The sequence below is a fragment of the Polistes fuscatus genome, unplaced genomic scaffold (genome assembly GCF_010416935.1).
Source record: "Polistes fuscatus isolate 324 unplaced genomic scaffold, CU_Pfus_HIC Scaffold6, whole genome shotgun sequence".
Lineage (NCBI taxonomy): Eukaryota > Metazoa > Arthropoda > Insecta > Hymenoptera > Vespidae > Polistes > Polistes fuscatus.
The window spans coordinates 3893636-3910865 of record NW_025113140.1 but is presented as its reverse complement, the minus strand read 5'-3'; the positions used below and the strand labels follow the sequence as shown (position 1 = coordinate 3910865).

Here is a 17230-nt window from a genome sequence, read left to right as displayed (position 1 = left end):
TCTGTCCTCTTCATCCACCCTCCTCCTCCTCCAACCCCCTTCACCAACCACCCTCCTCCTCATCGTTCTCTCACCTCTCCCCCACCCCCAATCCTACTCTCCTATACGCACCGTAAACGCGCTTGCTCATCTCTTCCACTAACCCGGCGCATTGTGCTCAAAGTGAGAGAAAGAAAGAGGGAGAATGTTCTTCCTTTTCTAATTCACGATATACTTTTATCATTTCTTAACGCCTAATCGAACTATGTTGTTTATGTGTACTTTTTCTTTTTTTCTTAATTTTAGTATTTATATATAATATATTTGATTGTAGTGGGTTGGTCGACAAATTTTTAAAGCCTCTACAAACAAATCTTTTATTTCTTTTTTTTAATAAAAATTAGTTTCATCGAAATAAAATTGTTTCTATGGTAAGAGGCTCAAGACTTTTCAAATCACCCATGTATATGATTATATGTATGTGTATATATACGTGCTAATAATTTTTATAATACAAATTTATTTTTCTAATTTATTTTATAATATACATCATGAATTCAACTTTTTTAACTTTAATCTGTCATAATTACCAATGCATATACAGCCATTCTGAGGCTATCTTGTTAGTATTAATGTAACATGTTTACTTCGTTTGAATTTACATTTTTCATGTTTTTTTTTGTTCTTTTTATTTTGTGCATATTTGAACGCATCTTTACATCAGAAATATCTTTAACTTTTTACGCTTGTTTTAAATGCGCCCGCACTTTTCCAATCGTCACGCGCTCTAACGGTGAGCGATTGAACTTAAAAAAGCGCTTAGAATTTAAATCATATTTCATGAGTTATGATTACTTTTATTTATACATGTGTATATAAATATTCTTGTAATTTATTCTCATGTTAAATAATATGTTTTAAGAAATGTTTTTCTTTTTTTTTAAGTTTAATTTGTAACTATATAAATACGCGATATACAAGTAGTTAAAATTTTATTACATATTTTATAATCTCCGCATATATTTCTATATCTGTTTTATATTTGTCATAAATTCAATATCGTCGATATTATATTATTAAATCTTCTTATTAAATTACAAATAACTTCCGTTATTAAGTTTCTTAATTTAATAACGTAAAAATTTGTAATAAAATATAAATTTAATAATAATTTTTAAGGAAAATATTTTAATAATATTATTGAATTGTGCGCGCATTATTAAACTTGCTCTTATTCATAGTAGTTCGTATTTCTAGTATATTATGATATATAAAAATGAAAAACATAAAGACTGCAATAACTACACAACTAAATTATAAATAAATAAAACATTAGCTTGAAAACTAATAAATAACATTTCTCCGTATATATTAAATAATATCCATAAAAAAGATCTACATAAAGAAAATTAAACCAAATAACAATTGCAAATATTTATCCAAAAAAGAAAAAAGATAATAAAAAATGAACGTAAACAATTAATGAGGTGGTTGCACCCAACCACCGAATGCAGTTTCTAATTCTTTTGCTACAGCGATACATAAATGATCTCTGTATGGAGCTGCGATTACCTAAACCATATAATTAAATAATTTGTTAAATAAATTTATATTAATTGTTACTTTTTTAAAAGTCAATACTTTTGAACAACTTTAACATACCTGAATACCCAAAGGCAAACCATCGTAGTCTAATCCAAGTGGAACTTGGCATACTGGAAATTTAAGAACATTGAACAGAGCCCAATAAGTAAAATTATATGGTCTCAAAAATGAAGAATAATGATGAACGGCAGGAAATGGTGCAGAGGGATAAAGTAAAACTCCGTTGTTTCCTAAAACATTCTATTAAAAAAAAAAATAAGACAAAGAATATTCGTTATAATCGTGACAATTAGATATAAGAATTGTATATCTATATTCTAATAAAAATGATATATTACATACCAATAAATATTGTTTCATTTCGGAAGTAAGATTTTTAGCCCATTCAGCATTTTCTTTTGGAAGTAAATCTTCATCTATTAATTTAAGTAATGCGGCAAATGTTATATCGGATTTATACAATATAAATTTTTTAATTTCTTCTACTGCATCTGCACGGTACTGTGAAAAATCAATTTTATAAATGATATGATATTAAAAATATTCATTATTTTCACAAACTATATATATGTATCATTACCTTTCCATTGGTTATATCTCTCTTAAAGTCAGCTTTTTCTTGAGTCATCCAATATCTCCATAATTTAAAACTATATTCTGATCCAGGTATTTTGATCTACGGTAGGATACAAAAAGTACTTATATTTATAAAACTTTAAATAGATACAGGTTTATCGTTATTTCATAAAATAATTTACTAAAGCAAATAAATACCTTAGTCGCAGGAGTCTTAGTTATTTCTTCAAAATATTCTATTGTCCTTTTAAATGCAGAACGCATCGAAGAGCACACTTTACTTGTTCTAATATCACCAGAACTTTTTTGATAAAATATTCTCAAATTTGTTACATCCACTGGTTCATCTAGTTTTAACATCGATATTTTATCACCTACCAAAACTTTTAACATTGGTGTTAAGTCTTCAGCAAGTTTACAGATTGGACCTGCCGCTGCCATTGATTCAGGATAATATTCAGTTCTTAATCCAATTCCTTTCAAAGATGTCACCCCTACCAATAAACAATATTAAAATATGTATTATATAACTAATCCTTTTTTTAAACGATTTTGAAATAATATGGTCCAAGAGAAAAACTGTTTCATTTTTTTAATATAGTTTATTCCCTCTAACATATAATTTCAAAATTATTTTTCTCGTACCTATTTGCTTAATTATAGTGCATTTGACAGAACATTTTTATCAGGAAACATAAATCACGTGGTATTAAGTGAATATATACCTATGTGTAATATTATGCGGTTCTTTGAATTAAATCAATATTTTGAGGAATGCATTTACTGTATAAAAAAAAGTTTTAAGTATATTAGTAAATACAATTAGTTTTTACCTTCACTAGGTTTCATTCCAAATACTCCATTGTAAAATGATGGCATTCTAGTAGATCCGCCAATATCACTTCCAATTGATATCGCTGAACCACACGCAGCGATAATAGCAGCTTCACCACCACTACTTCCACCAACTGTTCTAGTTGTATTGTAAGGATTACATGTCTGACCATATACGTTGTTTCTCGATTCAACCCACAAATTAAGTTCTGGAATGTTTGTTTTAGCAATAAGTATACCACCAGCTTTTTTCATATAAGAAACCACTGTTGCATCTGATTGTGAACGATGATTTTTACGACTAACCATTCCCATAGTATGCAATAAACCTATCAAGAAAAATAAATATATATATATAAATAAAGATTCGTAGATAACTGGGTAATATATAATTAAAGTCTTAATATATTTTTAATCTACTTACCTTCCGCTTCATTGCTTTCTTTAGTTGTAAATGGAACACCTAAAAATGGTTTAGTTTCTTTCAAATCATCAGTATCTTTATAAGACTCTAATTCAAAATCAACTTGTTTAGCATCTTCTATTGCTTCTTTAAATCTGTCTTCTACTATTGCATGGATGATTTTGTCAACTTCTTTACATCTGTCGATAAAACTTTGTACGACTTCTTCAGCTTTAACCTCTTTTGTTCTAATTGAACAGAAAAAGCAATTATTAGATGAAATATAAAAATTTATTAATAAAAAACAAAATATGTGTACACCAAGTAGCAAAAGTATTTGTACCCCAGTCGTCAATTTGAAACAATTAATATTTGTTCGTAATGCGATATTTCAATAGTCTTCTGCCCTATTAATATTAATTTGATTGCAAAAGAGTAGTTTGTTGTAAGAGAAGTATAATTTGACATAAATGATAAGAAAATTAGTTTCGCAAGTTGCCTAATCGTTTGAAAAGTTCTTGATCTTAGTTTTTCATGTAGAAAAATTTTGAAACTTTGCGTTATGAACAAATACCAATTATCTACAGTTTACAATGGAGGTGTATGTATGAATACTCCAATGACTTGCTGTATATAATTTTGGAATAAATTACACGTAGAATTTAAAGAAAATTGAAATGAAAATAAAATAAAAGAATAATGAAAATTTACCTAATCTTCTCCGCTAATTTAGTTGCACTTTCCAGCAGCAGAGGATTCTTAACAGGTGGTACTTTAGTTACTTTTTTCTCGTAATAAAAATCAAATATAATAGTTATTATATAATCGAATATACTGTGGAATTGAATAAAAACGCATGTTATCAAATTTAGAATGAAATGTTTAATTGCATTCATTAACGAAGGTTCCACATGTTTCTGAAAAAAAAACGAACAAATAAAAGTTAATACATTAATTAAAAGATATTAAATTAATTACCCTATTGCAGAATAAATAATAAAAGTAAATACCTTAGAGGAGTAGATTTTTGTAGTACACATGATAATTCAATCAACAAGTACAATGTAATTAACTAGAAAAATACTTAAAGATTGTTAAAATAATATTACAACGATAATACAGAGAATCAAATAAATTTATACAAACTCTTAACAGTATTTATATATCAGATCTGATAAATACGTTTTATTAGAATGTAATTAAAATTTGCTAATGAATCAGCAAATAAATGTAGAAAAGTTACACAGATGTGTAATGATATTCAAATGGAATGGGATTTCTTACTTCTCTTGAACTATCAACCGACATTAACTGATTCTAATTAAATTTCTTTTGTTCGTATGAAAAACTATTTCGCAGTAATAACTGTTTATGTTTAGTATATATAGTATATCTATATAGAAAGTTGTTTCTAACTTACCATCGATAGGTAATCACAAATCTAAACCTTGAACTATATAAATTCATAGAAATTTATGTACATGTATATGACTATAAATATTTATTCTTATTTATGTTACCTTCTCTTCCATCGTTACTTATTTATTTAAATGTTATATTTATCATCTATTTTGAATCAATATTTCTAAGGTATCATTAATTTAATTCAAATAGATTCAAAAAACAAATTTTTTCTATGTCAACCAATAGAAACTGATATCCTGTATGTAATGTCTTGTAATGATTTTTAGTTAATTGGACAAAAATAAACTTGTACTATTATATTACAATCCATAGTAGTTTAAAGAATTTACATGAAATCTGTGAGATTATACAACTACTATTTATTAGTTATAATTTTTATGTGCTGAAGTTACTAGTAGTATGTGTATCTTATGTACGATGTATCTTTGGTATATAGGGTATTTTATAGATTATGACATGAGTGAAAAATTATAGTGGTGAGTAATATTTAACATAGGACTAACTTTTAATATATGTCATTGGTTATTATTATACATATATATATATATATATATATATATATACATAACTCATTTTTAGGATTCGTATCTATGCATGATTTTAATGAAACATTTAATGACGTGTGATTTTGACAGTTTTGTATTATCACACTATAATCAAACTTCTTGTTTATCTTATTGTTAGAAAATTATATTGTTATTTTATGTTATTAATATATATTACGTGTCATTCTAGCGTTAAATTAATTAAGAGATAAATTCTTAACTTGAGAGGTTGCAAATTAGCCGTCACAACGGGGATCGAACAGTCAGCCATGTCCGTCTCTCAGATGGAGAGTATCCTTTTTATTATTATTTATCATTTCTTATCATATTTTTATTTCATCGTTATAAATTAATAGATATTATTTATATTTTATATTGATAAATATATTTAATGTTTGATTTATGTGTTTGAATTATCTGACAGTCAACTGTTATTGAAATAATCAAAAAATTAGAATAGAAAATTCTTTTACTTCTGTGTAAATAAACTTGTTAATTTAATTGAATGTAGTTTAATAAAATATTTGTTTACTATTAACATTGTTCTATTATTGTAAATTTGATTATTTTAATTTATATATATTAAATATTTTCTTTTCTATATTTAATTAATAATTCCTTACATAATGGTACATAGAGAATTTATTCAATTTGAAGTTCGCTGTAAAAGAATTAGAAAGAAATTCGAAAAAATGCGAGAAAGAAGAGAAAATAGAGAAAGCCAAGGTGAAGAAAGCAATCCAAAAGGGAAATATGGAAGGTGCAAGAATACACGCAGAGAATGCGATTAGGCAAAAAAATCAAGCTCTCAATTATCTGCGTATGAGTGCTAGAGTCGATGCAGTTGCAAGTAGAGTACAAACAGCATTAACAACTAGAAAAGTAACGCAATCTATGGCTGGTGTGGTCAAAGCAATGGATGCCGCTATGAAGTCGATGAATTTAGAAAAAATATCTGGTCTTATGGACAAGTTCGAAAGTCAATTTGAAGACTTGGATGTTCAAAGTTCTTACATGGAAAATGCTATGTCCCAAACAACAACAACTAATGTTCCACAGAATGATGTTGATTCATTAATGCAACAAGTTGCTGATGAAGCTGGGTATGTTTTGTTTTATTGTTTGTCAATTTTATTTATTTTTTTTTAATTTTTCTTTCTATTTAATTAATATTTATTTATCATTTAGACTTGAATTAAATATGGAACTTCCACCGGGACAAGAAGGAAGTATTTCAAGTAATGTATCTGTAACTCAAGAACAAGATGAGCTTACACAACGGTTAGCACGCTTAAGAGAATAATATATACCTTCTTTGTGTAATAAAAATGTTATATATCTATGCAATTACAATGAAACAGATATTACTGATAAATTCGGTCTTAATATTCTGTATTTTAATGGTATTAAAATCAAATGTTAGTTACATTGTCAGATATATGTAGATATTTAAAATAATACTAATCGCATCTCCGATATACATACACGAGTTAAAACGTCGGTGTAACTAACAGCTATTATTATCTATTATAATTTAATCGTTTCTATGTTATATATATTTTTATATTTGTAACATATTTTTATTACATAAAGTAATTTTTTTCTTGCACATATAATTTTGAGTCAATTTCATTTGAACTTAAAATACATTTATACTTTAAAAACCAGAAAATTGTTCGATAGAATTTTTGCATTGAATATTTAACCATTTGGTATGTTTGTAAAATTATCAAAAAAACCAACGAAAAGAACCTAAATATGGCGTGCCTTTTTGCAATATAATAGCATTCACAATATAAAACTAGCTAGATTTATATCAGATGACTATGCGTACTATTCAAACTTTCCAATACATAAGAATAACTAAATATGCTTTTAATGTTGTAATACTGCATTACTAATAGATACATAGATATTTAAAAAATAAAATAATATATACTTTTGTATTCTTATTAACTGTGTATCTATATTAACAGCCAATTTAATTAACACATGCTTAAAGAGTATTTGTTAAAGCACAAAAGTAATTATAATGTATATAAATAATAATAGAATTAATATAACAATGACAAAACAAAATATAAATACATTTTGCAATGATTTTTTTCCACTATTACCAAATTGCGTCAAAAAACAAATATTTCGTTAGAAAAATACAGTCTTAATCTCTTGCTTTCGTCTTAAGCAGAAATAATTCGTATATTTACTTGTGTCTATATTTAATTATTTAAAAAAACCTGTAATATATTAAATAAAAAATTCGAAGAAAAAGTAGCTTACCTTTAAATATAATACATTGTTTCCTAATCTGAATCATTGTTATAACATTTTTTGATCCAAAGTATATCATAAGGAGTGGCTTGTTCCAAAGTAATCTTTTTTTCTTTATGTAATTCTTAAAGAAGAACTTTTTTTATAGAAATACTTTTAAAATTTTTATTAATATCGGTATATTAAAAAAATAAAAATTTACCTAAAAGTAGAACAAAACTACGTGTCGCATCAAGTTTATCGAAGTATTCAGGTGAAATAAGATCAGTGAATTTAATCATTTCCGAGTCATGCCAGAGAACTTCTAAAAATGCAAGTAACTCAATTTTTGTCAAGGGTGTGTCTTTATGTTTCAAAGTTTCCCGACTAAAAAAAAGAAAGGAAATAATTATGCATAAATATAACATCAATTAATTATAAATAATTAATCATTTACAGGATATCCCAGGATTTACTAGCTAAATTGTAGGAACATCTTTTTTCTACAAGTTGAAATACGAAGAAAATCTTATAAAACATTTCTAACCGAACTTCAAATAACATTTTTTTCTTAATTCCACATGTAGAATATACTACTGCAGTATAGTTGGTAAAACCTGGGACAACACCCTGTATATGATGTTTGCTATTTTTATATTAAAAATAAAAATACATTTTATATATAATATTTTATATTTATAATATAAAAAACTTACGGCTGATCGATTCCTTCCTCATACATTGTAATGTCAGGAATCTTCACATGTTCTACAATATTTAACATTTCAAAATCTTGTTCTATATTTTGTATATGGGTTTGATGGGCAATTTCTGATATTGCCATTTCTTGCTGTGAAATCACTATTTCATCAGCACTAGTTTCTTTCATAGACTTTTTACTTTCCGGAATTAATCCAGAAAATTCAGACAATTCATTAGTTTTGTTACTTTTTGTTTCCATACGCATAGCTTCAGTTGCTAAAAATGTACATGACGTTAAAAAATCAAAGATAAAATAATAAATAAAAAATAAAATTAATTTTTATAATACAAGAAATACGTTTTTCTAGCTTACATTCTATTTGCGTATCCATTCTAATAGACGATAGAATAGTATGCATGTCAAAAAGTTTATTCAAAAGACTCTTCCATTTGTTTCTGCGAATGGAAAGAAACCTTGCTGGTGCTCCTTGAAAGAGAATTTCTGATGTTAACTTATTTACATTGATAATATCCAATGACTAAAAAATAATAAAACACAATTAATGTTTGCATTAAATATCGTTTAAATTCATTTATGCATTAAATTTAATTGAACTTACAACAGTATGAGCATTGACATTATTGATACATTTTCGTATTACTTTATGGCTGAGCTGAGTATTTTTGTCAGCAAACATTCTTACTTTTTTAGATTTACTTCTACTCTCTTGAGAATTGAAAGGTATTAATTCCAAATCTTGTAAAGATTCTACAATAGGTTTTACAAAAACAGGAGCTTCCTCGATCTCTGGTAATGTAATTTCAACATTACTTGGAACTACTATATCTTCGAACTCTAACTTAAATAATAATTCACTAATTATTTCTTATTATTAATAATAATAGTCTAAATTTTGTTATAAAATCATACACGTCTTTTTTTAGTTGGCGTTTTTATTTGTTCTTGTACAGCAGACTGTCTCTTTCGAGTCGTCAAATCACTTTCTTCTGGTATAAATTCATCAGCTGTTATTTCTGGTATTGCCATTTTCGACAATGTTGCAATGTTTTCTTTATGTAATCATAAACATAAACATAAACATACATCAAGTACATAGCATGTACACAAAATACAAGTAAAAATAATAACAAAAAAAGATTTGTTATTATTATTATTATTATTATTATTATTAACTTGTCGGCGATATTGAGTAAATTTTGTTTCTTACCATCCATAGTAAATTCATCGCGTACTTGTAATATCATTTCTTTTTCAGCTTTTTCAGCTTTTTCAACTTTTTCACGTGGTTCATAAAATTCTTCCGACTCTCGTAAAGTATTCGCGTAGTAAAGAGATGTATCATTTGTATCTGTGATGTGTATTCTTTCGAACATTTCTCTTTATTATAAGGAAAAGAAATAATAGTAGGTTTATATTATTATTTTGTATAATATAAAAGAATAATGTTCTTCCAATATTTTTTATAAATAAAAATATTGGAATAAGAAATAGAAATACTAACGCTGAAATTTCTTCATAGGGTCGATTTAGAACATCGAGTTCTTGTTCCATTAAAGCACCAAATTCTAAACATTCAGCTTCATGCATCTGTATAAGTATATATATAAAATTATGCGTTAAGTTCTCGACTAGTATGTTATATTAAAATATGTATATTATGATTTTTACAGAAAGCAATAAAATAATGTTTTCATCTAACGTTGAAACATTTTTTTTATTTGAAAATGAAATTTTATTTAATAATTTTTATATCATAATCATATATTTACCAAATTTCGAAGTTTAGTATCTATATTCTGTTCATGAGGTAATAATTTAAAATTTTCATGCAATTGTTTGCTACATGGTGTAGATACGTTCAAAGAGTCATATTCATCGTTTTCATAATCTCTGTTTATAAAAATAATTATAATTTATATTAAAATTTTAAATTCTTTCTTTCAAATATAAAAGAAAAAGAAACAAATCATTGTATACCTTCTATCGGAAATCTTGTCAAGCATTTTTTCCAGTTCAATTAAATCTTCTAAAATAATAAATATTAAGTGATCATTATTGTTTTTTTACATGGTTCTTCGAATTAAATCTAATTTTTTATTTCATCTTATAACGTTTTTGGATAACATAAAATGTATCTTCTATTTTACAATATGAAATATATAATATCATAGTATTTTGAGGAATAAATTTATCGTGTAATATAAAAGAGTTGAATGTATATTTGTAAATGTATCTGAAATAATTTGATTTTTTTATGCTAAGAGATAGTAAAAATGAACTTACTTTCTAAATTAGAAACTTGACATGAATGTATTTTTGTAGCACCATATATCAGTTGGAACGATAAGTAAAGAATAGCTTTACTAGACTGTCGAATATTTAATGTTATAATCGTATTTTTTATATCATCACTTTTGAAAATAAATATATTTTTATTAATACCTATTAATTATAGAGAAAAATGATATCTTTAATTATACTGACCATATTTCAGAAACATTAATTTCATTAATAGTTTGCGATCTAAACTTTCGTTGAAACTTTTTTGTACTGAGCGCAGCAGCTAACCAAAATTTTGAATATTTTCCTGTTTTCTTGCTGATAAAAATGTTATTTAGATCAGACATCTAAAACAAATAAAAAAATTAATGAATAAGTAAACTTTTAAATCTATTTTCCTATTCTTTTTATCTTTTCTACAATAGTTGTAAGACATCATTTTTGATCATTTTCAGACAATCATTTTTTGTTTAAAGTACTTAAAATTTCTTTTAAAAGAAATAAACGAAAATACTTCATAAATAAGATATGTTTACTTTTCTTTCTTGATTTTTCAATTATAAGTTATCGATTTTGTTGATCATATTTTTCAAATATGTGTTATAACTAAAATTATTTCAGTTTTTATGTATATACAAAATTAGTAAATCAATAATTTATATATATAAACGTTTTTAATATATTTTACTTATATTTAAATATTAAATTATACTTAAAAATGCAGGTTCGAATTAACGGATTTTATTCTCAATAAAAATTATTTAATAATTTAAATTATATTACCTTTAATAAGTAACTTTTTCTTAAATATATTATCTTAAATTAAATAAACAAATATATATCCTATTATATTTACTTATTAAATAAGTAATTTTTATGTTGTATATAATTTTATTAATTCTCTACCTTTTTCTTTCTACTTTTTAAATAATTATATGTAAATGTGTTCATTCTATATTTTTCGATAATAACATATTAATCGATATATCGAAATGTTTGCCGGTAATTGATTGGTAGATATTTACGTAATCTATCTTTTTACACTCTTCGCAGACAACTTCATTACACTACAATACTTAATATTTCAGTAATATATATAAAATTTTTTTTTTATTTGAATTTTATATTTAATAATTATATTAATATATTATATAATACGTACTAATGCAACTTAAAAAATAAAAAATACGAATAATACAAAATTATGAATAATTTCACTGTATAGAAAATTATATATAATATTCCAAATGTGATTCCTTTTAAAATGAATGATATTGCATTATGTGTGTAATAGAATAAAAAAATCACTATTACACAAATTATGTATATTTTTTTATCCAGATGATATCGTAAGGTGTAGCTTGTTTTAAAATAATTCTCTTTTCTTTATGTAATTCTAAAAACAATTATTATACTTAGAAATGTTTTTAATATATAAAATATCTTAAAATATACAGTAAAACCTCTTTTTGTGCGGTGGATAGGGACCGCATAAAAGAAATAGTACAAAAAAATATTCGGTAATTTTATAAATATTTACATATTATAAACAACTTTGTACGATATACTACCTAATTTTTTTTTATGCGGCGGACAGGGACCGCATAAAAAAAGTCGCACTTAGAAAATACATCAATTATTTGCGAAATATAGATGTGAAAATGCTTTCAATCAAATTAAATAATTGTTAGGAGATTGTTTAAATCAGATGAACAGCGTCGCGAGTCCGGATACATCGTCGTCAAGGAGACCATGTAATCAGAGTTTGTCCACACATGTATATGTACATTGAAAGAAAACATAAAACTGGTAGCAATGCTGCTGAGATTTAGATACCGCATAAAAATAAATCGCACAAAACAAATCGCACAAAAATAAAATCGTATAAAAAAGGACCGCACAAAAAGAGGTTTTACTGTATATGCATATATATAACTTCAGGAGTAGTTTCAGTATGCTAAAATAAGAAAAGAAATTCATATTATCATAGGTCCGATATGACCACCTTGTTCCTAAATTATAGTTATTTTTGTATTGTACACGTTGTTCTATATGTTTTATAGAACTGAACTAGTCACCTTTAGCATAAATACAGACTTCCAAACGTCTTATCATAAATTTTCTCACTCGTTTAAAAATACCAGTTATTGTTTGAATTTGCTAACACATGAGACAAAAAGCTTACTTGTAAATAGTTGAAACAAATGGTCAGTAAAGTTATATGAATTACTGAAAGACAAAAACAGCTATAATTCAGAAACAAGATGTCATATTGGACATTTCTTATTGTATGAACTTTTTTCTTATTTTAGTGTTCCATAAACTAACCCTGAAGTTACACCCACATGTTTGAAAATACCCTATAAATGAGAATATATTGATAATAATGCATCGGTTTCTATAAATTTACAAATAAATTTTTAAAATACTCACCCAAAAGAAATGTGAAACAAAAGGAAGCATCTAATTTGCTGTAATGATCTGGTGAAATTAAATCTGTAAATGCTGCAAATTCATTGTCCTGCCAAATAATTTCCAATAATGCTAGTAATTCTTGTCTCGTTAAGAAACACGGTGGAAACGATGATGAATCTGTACTACAAAATATACAAACAATTATTATTTCTTTATTTTGTACTCTTTAACATTATTATAATATTATTATTATTTTGTACACAAAATTTAGTATGTGTATATTACCTTGCATCTGGTATAAATAATTTTTCTGTGATTTCTGGAGATTTAAATTTTTCTGGTTCATAGTTAATTAATTCCATTGCATCATGAAATTTAATTACTTTTGGAAGCTCATTTATACTAATGGCAACACTCTTCTCTGAACTTATATTTTTGCTTATTTCAATGGATCTTCCAATCGCAGATGACAAATCAGAAGGAAGTTCTTCAGTTTTATTACTTTTATCCATTAAACGTAGAAATTCAGTAGCTAAAAATTTATATTGATATTAAAATCACAGGATAATATCTAAAAATAATTATAATTTTTTTGTATATAAGTAATACATTTTTCTAAAGATTGTCCAGATTCCATATGCATTTCTTTTTTAGTAGACGATAGAAGAGTATACATATCAAAAAGTTTATTCAAAGGACTGTTCCATTTGTTTTTGCGAGTGGAAACAAACCTTGCTGGTGCTTCTTGGAAAAGAATTTTTGATGTTGATATATTTACATCGATAACTTTCAATGGCTAAAAAGTAATAGAACACGATTAATGTTTGCATTAATTGGATCATTTATTATGAAGTGGTATACGTCCATTTTTAAACAAATTGAAAAAACATAATTTTCATTAAAATTAAATAAAGCATCAGAATTATGTTTTTCAAAAATGAATTTACATCACTTTCATAATAAGTGGTTCAATTCTAGAATATCATTTAAATTCATTCTTGTTCAAAATTTGATTAAACTTACAACAGTATGAATATTGACATTATTGATACACTTTCGTATTACTTTATGACTAAGTTTTGTAATTTTGTCAGCAAACATTCTTTTTTTCTTAGATTTTCTCTTAATCTGTTGTAAATCTTCATGAATTGATTCCAAATTCTGCAATGATTCTGTGGAGTAGTCTATGGTAAGAGCTGAAATTTCTTCGGTTTCTGGTATCATTGTTATTTCAGCATTACTTGGTACTGTTATATCTTCAAATCTTAACTAAAATAATCATTCTCAAATTATTCCTAATTGTTAATAATAATAGTCTAATTGTGTAGTAAAATATATACATGTCTTCTTTTGGTTGGTGTTTCTATATATGTTTCTTCAGTAGATTGTCTTTTCCGAGGTGTTAAAAATGTACTCTCCCCTGGCATAAATTCTTGCATAGTTATTTCTGGTAATATTGTCTTTGTATAAGCTGCATGATGTTCTTTGTCTAAAAAATAAGTGCATTAGATCAAGTTGGACAATTATTATCAACTGTAATTTTGATTTATTTCTTTTAAACATAATTTTCTTCTTACTTGCTATGATTATGTCATCACGATCAGAAAATAACATTTCTGTTTCTAATTCATGCTTCGATACATCAGGTTCTTCTAAATCTGGTAAAATTATTTTATTTGTAGTAGATGTAGCACTTAATTCTCTGTCCAGATTAGAATCAGTGATATGTATTCTCTCAAATATTTCTCTAAATAACAAATAAAAAAGAAGTATAATAATTTCAGTATAAAAGTATAAAAAGATAATGTTTCATAATATCATCGCAACTTAGATAAATTTAATATTTAAAGGAAAGTCAAGGATTATTGGAAAAGGAAATAAGGACACTAACAATGAAATGTCTTCGCCATTTGGAAGAAGAAAGTTCAGTTGTTCATGAGTTAGAGCACCGAAGTCCAAACATGTAGCATCGTGCATCTAAATATATATATATATATATAATTATACAAGCATATATAAATAAAATAAATAAAATAAAAGGAGTTATATATATAGAATGTCATGTAACTGGTGATGAAGAGGGTGATTCTTCATGAAAAACTAAAGCGTAAAGGAAGAATAAAATTTGTTCGTATAAAGTTTTGTTTTACAGAAAAATAAATTGAAAAATTTCTTAAGTACACGTACACTTGATTCAATTTCAGCTCAATACAAATTTTAAAAAGAATTTTTGTGTTTCTTAATATGTTTAAAAATATTGTCAGTATGATGGTATTTCTTATATCCAACTTGTAACCCCTTACATTCCCTTATACCATTAGTTACAAAACATCTTGTATAAAGAATATAGAAAAACAAGTATACAACTTGACATAATAATTCGAATGTAACAAATATGAATACTAGTTAATATTTACCATCGCTTCTATTTTAGTGTTTATATTAAATTCATCACGAACAACAGGTAAAGCGTTATCCAACTGAACATCATTAAGATCTTGGATTATGGAAGTTATGTTACATAAACCTAAATCTTTTATGACAGTATTTCTTTCATCTCTGTAAATTAAAATGGTTTTCTTTTATGAATTTGTGTTTATATTGTTATACATATTGAAGGATTAAAATATTACATTTCAATTTTTTTGTGGTACAATACTTTTTTATTTATTTGAAAAACTTGAGCTAAAACAGACAAGAAATAATTAATTAGTAATTGTTTTTATAGTATATAAGATTGATTAGTTTAAATAATTTAGTAAAATATATAATAACTTACTTTGTAAATTGGTGGTTTGATATAAAAGAATTTTTGCTGCTCCATACATAAGTTGCGATGATAAATACAAACTAAATCGTCTACTAGTTTCATTACTTTCTATTTGAACCGTATTCATTATTTCCATGCTGGAAAACAAAAATTAATACAGATATTAATAATTATTTTTCAAATAAGAAGGCAATATTAATAATATATTTAATATTTACCATAGTTCACAGAGGTTAATTCTATTCACAGTTGATGATTTACACATTTGCTTGAATATTCTATCGTTGACTGTTGCAGCTAACCAACATCGTGCAAGTTTTCCTTTTTGTCGGAGAGAAAGCAGTTCATGCGAATAAAACATCTAATTTTCATTTTTAAATTAAAATAGTAAATGTTATTAAAAGGCTTAATAAAAGTATGAGGTTAAATTTTTAGCTTTAGGTTGTTAGATTACATGGATATTAAATTATTAATTGTTAGGTTATATAGATGTTATAAGTTTAAAATAAAGATTTGCATACCTTTTATGAAAATAATAACATACTTTATTCTCGACAGGAACTGTTTTATAAATATATCAAGAAACAAAGAAATAAAAATAACCACTTTTCATTGTTTTCATGATGTATTTAACAGAAATAAAAATAATCACTTTTCATTGTTTCACGATGTAACTACACACACGTCGTATGGAGAACGGCATCTTATAATGGTTCGATGAAGTTTCTATTAATTAAGATTGTAAATCTGATATAGATATTTTCATTAATTAGACATTTTATTAATAAACATATTTGAAGTCTTTGATAAACTTTATCAATATTTAAAATCATATTTGTTATAGAACTATTATTAATTATATTCATTTTTAAATATAGCGCGAAAATATTTACATGTTATATACTCGCTGATTGGTTGAAGACAAAATTGCGTTGTGCGCATACTGGCGCGAAACAGTTGTTTAATTCGAACCAGTACTCTATTTTGGATTTTCGAACTGTATCAAGTTGACAAGGTATCATTTTTGTCCTCGTATTTTCAGGTAAATAACATAATTTTTATAACGTATACCATCTTCATATATATCAATCGATTCCTCTAACATCTATTATTAGCAGGTCGAAATATTGTTAAGTTTTAAAAAATATTTGAAATGATAAAATCAATGTACCAGTGTTTTCTTAAAGATTAAATATTAACAATATTTTTCTTTACTTTTCTAATATTCTAATGCACTTCCATTATATTTAAGATTGTTTAAATGCATATATATTTATTTAAACATTACATACTTTTTGACGTACTTTGAATATTAATTAATTTCGATTTTATGTTTTATAAGATGAAAAGTTTACTCCTTCCCTTCGAAGTCGTCACTGCGCAGGAACATTAAAAAAAATATACCTTTAGTTAAACAATTATAT

At 25.4% G+C, this 17230-nt stretch overlaps 4 protein-coding genes across 7 annotated transcripts; 1 reads left to right on the top strand and 3 right to left on the bottom strand.

The window, feature by feature from the left end:
* Positions 1–497: 497 nt before the first annotated feature.
* Positions 498–4939, bottom strand: LOC122523691 (fatty-acid amide hydrolase 2-like). The gene is made up of 9 exons (XM_043645607.1): positions 4408–4939; positions 4109–4314; positions 3419–3645; positions 2994–3323; positions 2359–2654; positions 2165–2260; positions 1927–2085; positions 1642–1824; positions 498–1551 (listed from the first exon to the last, which is right to left on the bottom strand). Exons 1-9 carry the CDS (start codon positions 4435–4437, stop codon positions 1459–1461), a joined length of 1620 nt encoding a protein of 539 aa, XP_043501542.1. The 5' UTR covers positions 4438–4939; the 3' UTR covers positions 498–1458.
* Positions 4940–5063: 124 nt separating this feature from the next.
* On the top strand, positions 5064–6793 carry LOC122523694 (charged multivesicular body protein 1b). 2 transcript variants are annotated; one of them, XM_043645609.1, is made up of 4 exons: positions 5064–5298; positions 5558–5658; positions 6005–6470; positions 6556–6793. In XM_043645609.1, the coding sequence occupies exons 2-4, from the start codon at positions 5637–5639 to the stop codon at positions 6668–6670; spliced, it is 603 nt and encodes a 200-aa protein (XP_043501544.1). In that variant the 5' UTR covers positions 5064–5298; positions 5558–5636; the 3' UTR covers positions 6671–6793. The 2 variants fall into 2 exon arrangements, with proteins under 2 accessions (XP_043501544.1, XP_043501545.1); XM_043645610.1 differs by lacking the exon at positions 5064–5298 and adding an exon at positions 5316–5343.
* An 832-nt stretch (positions 6794–7625) lies between these two features.
* LOC122523690 lies at positions 7626–13143 on the bottom strand. Of its 3 annotated transcripts, none has more exons than XM_043645604.1 (13): positions 13055–13143; positions 10826–10968; positions 10625–10752; positions 10319–10367; positions 10111–10231; positions 9843–9928; positions 9549–9718; positions 9251–9390; positions 8940–9179; positions 8693–8858; positions 8334–8595; positions 7841–8004; positions 7626–7762 (listed from the first exon to the last, which is right to left on the bottom strand). In XM_043645604.1, the coding sequence occupies exons 1-13, from the start codon at positions 13082–13084 to the stop codon at positions 7671–7673; spliced, it is 1791 nt and encodes a 596-aa protein (XP_043501539.1). In that variant the 5' UTR covers positions 13085–13143; the 3' UTR covers positions 7626–7670. The 3 variants fall into 3 exon arrangements, with proteins under 3 accessions (XP_043501539.1, XP_043501540.1, XP_043501541.1); XM_043645605.1 differs by having other exon boundaries at positions 8334–8586; XM_043645606.1 differs by lacking the exons at positions 10625–10752; positions 13055–13143 and having other exon boundaries at positions 10826–10925.
* Positions 13122–16528, bottom strand: LOC122523693. Its single transcript, XM_043645608.1, has 11 exons — positions 16328–16528; positions 16025–16167; positions 15816–15943; positions 15670–15721; positions 15454–15595; positions 14614–14783; positions 14377–14525; positions 14060–14305; positions 13646–13832; positions 13322–13568; positions 13122–13213 (listed from the first exon to the last, which is right to left on the bottom strand). Exons 6-11 carry the CDS (start codon positions 14648–14650, stop codon positions 13135–13137), a joined length of 945 nt encoding a protein of 314 aa, XP_043501543.1. The 5' UTR covers positions 14651–14783; positions 15454–15595; positions 15670–15721; positions 15816–15943; positions 16025–16167; positions 16328–16528; the 3' UTR covers positions 13122–13134.
* Positions 16529–17230: the final 702 nt, after the last annotated feature.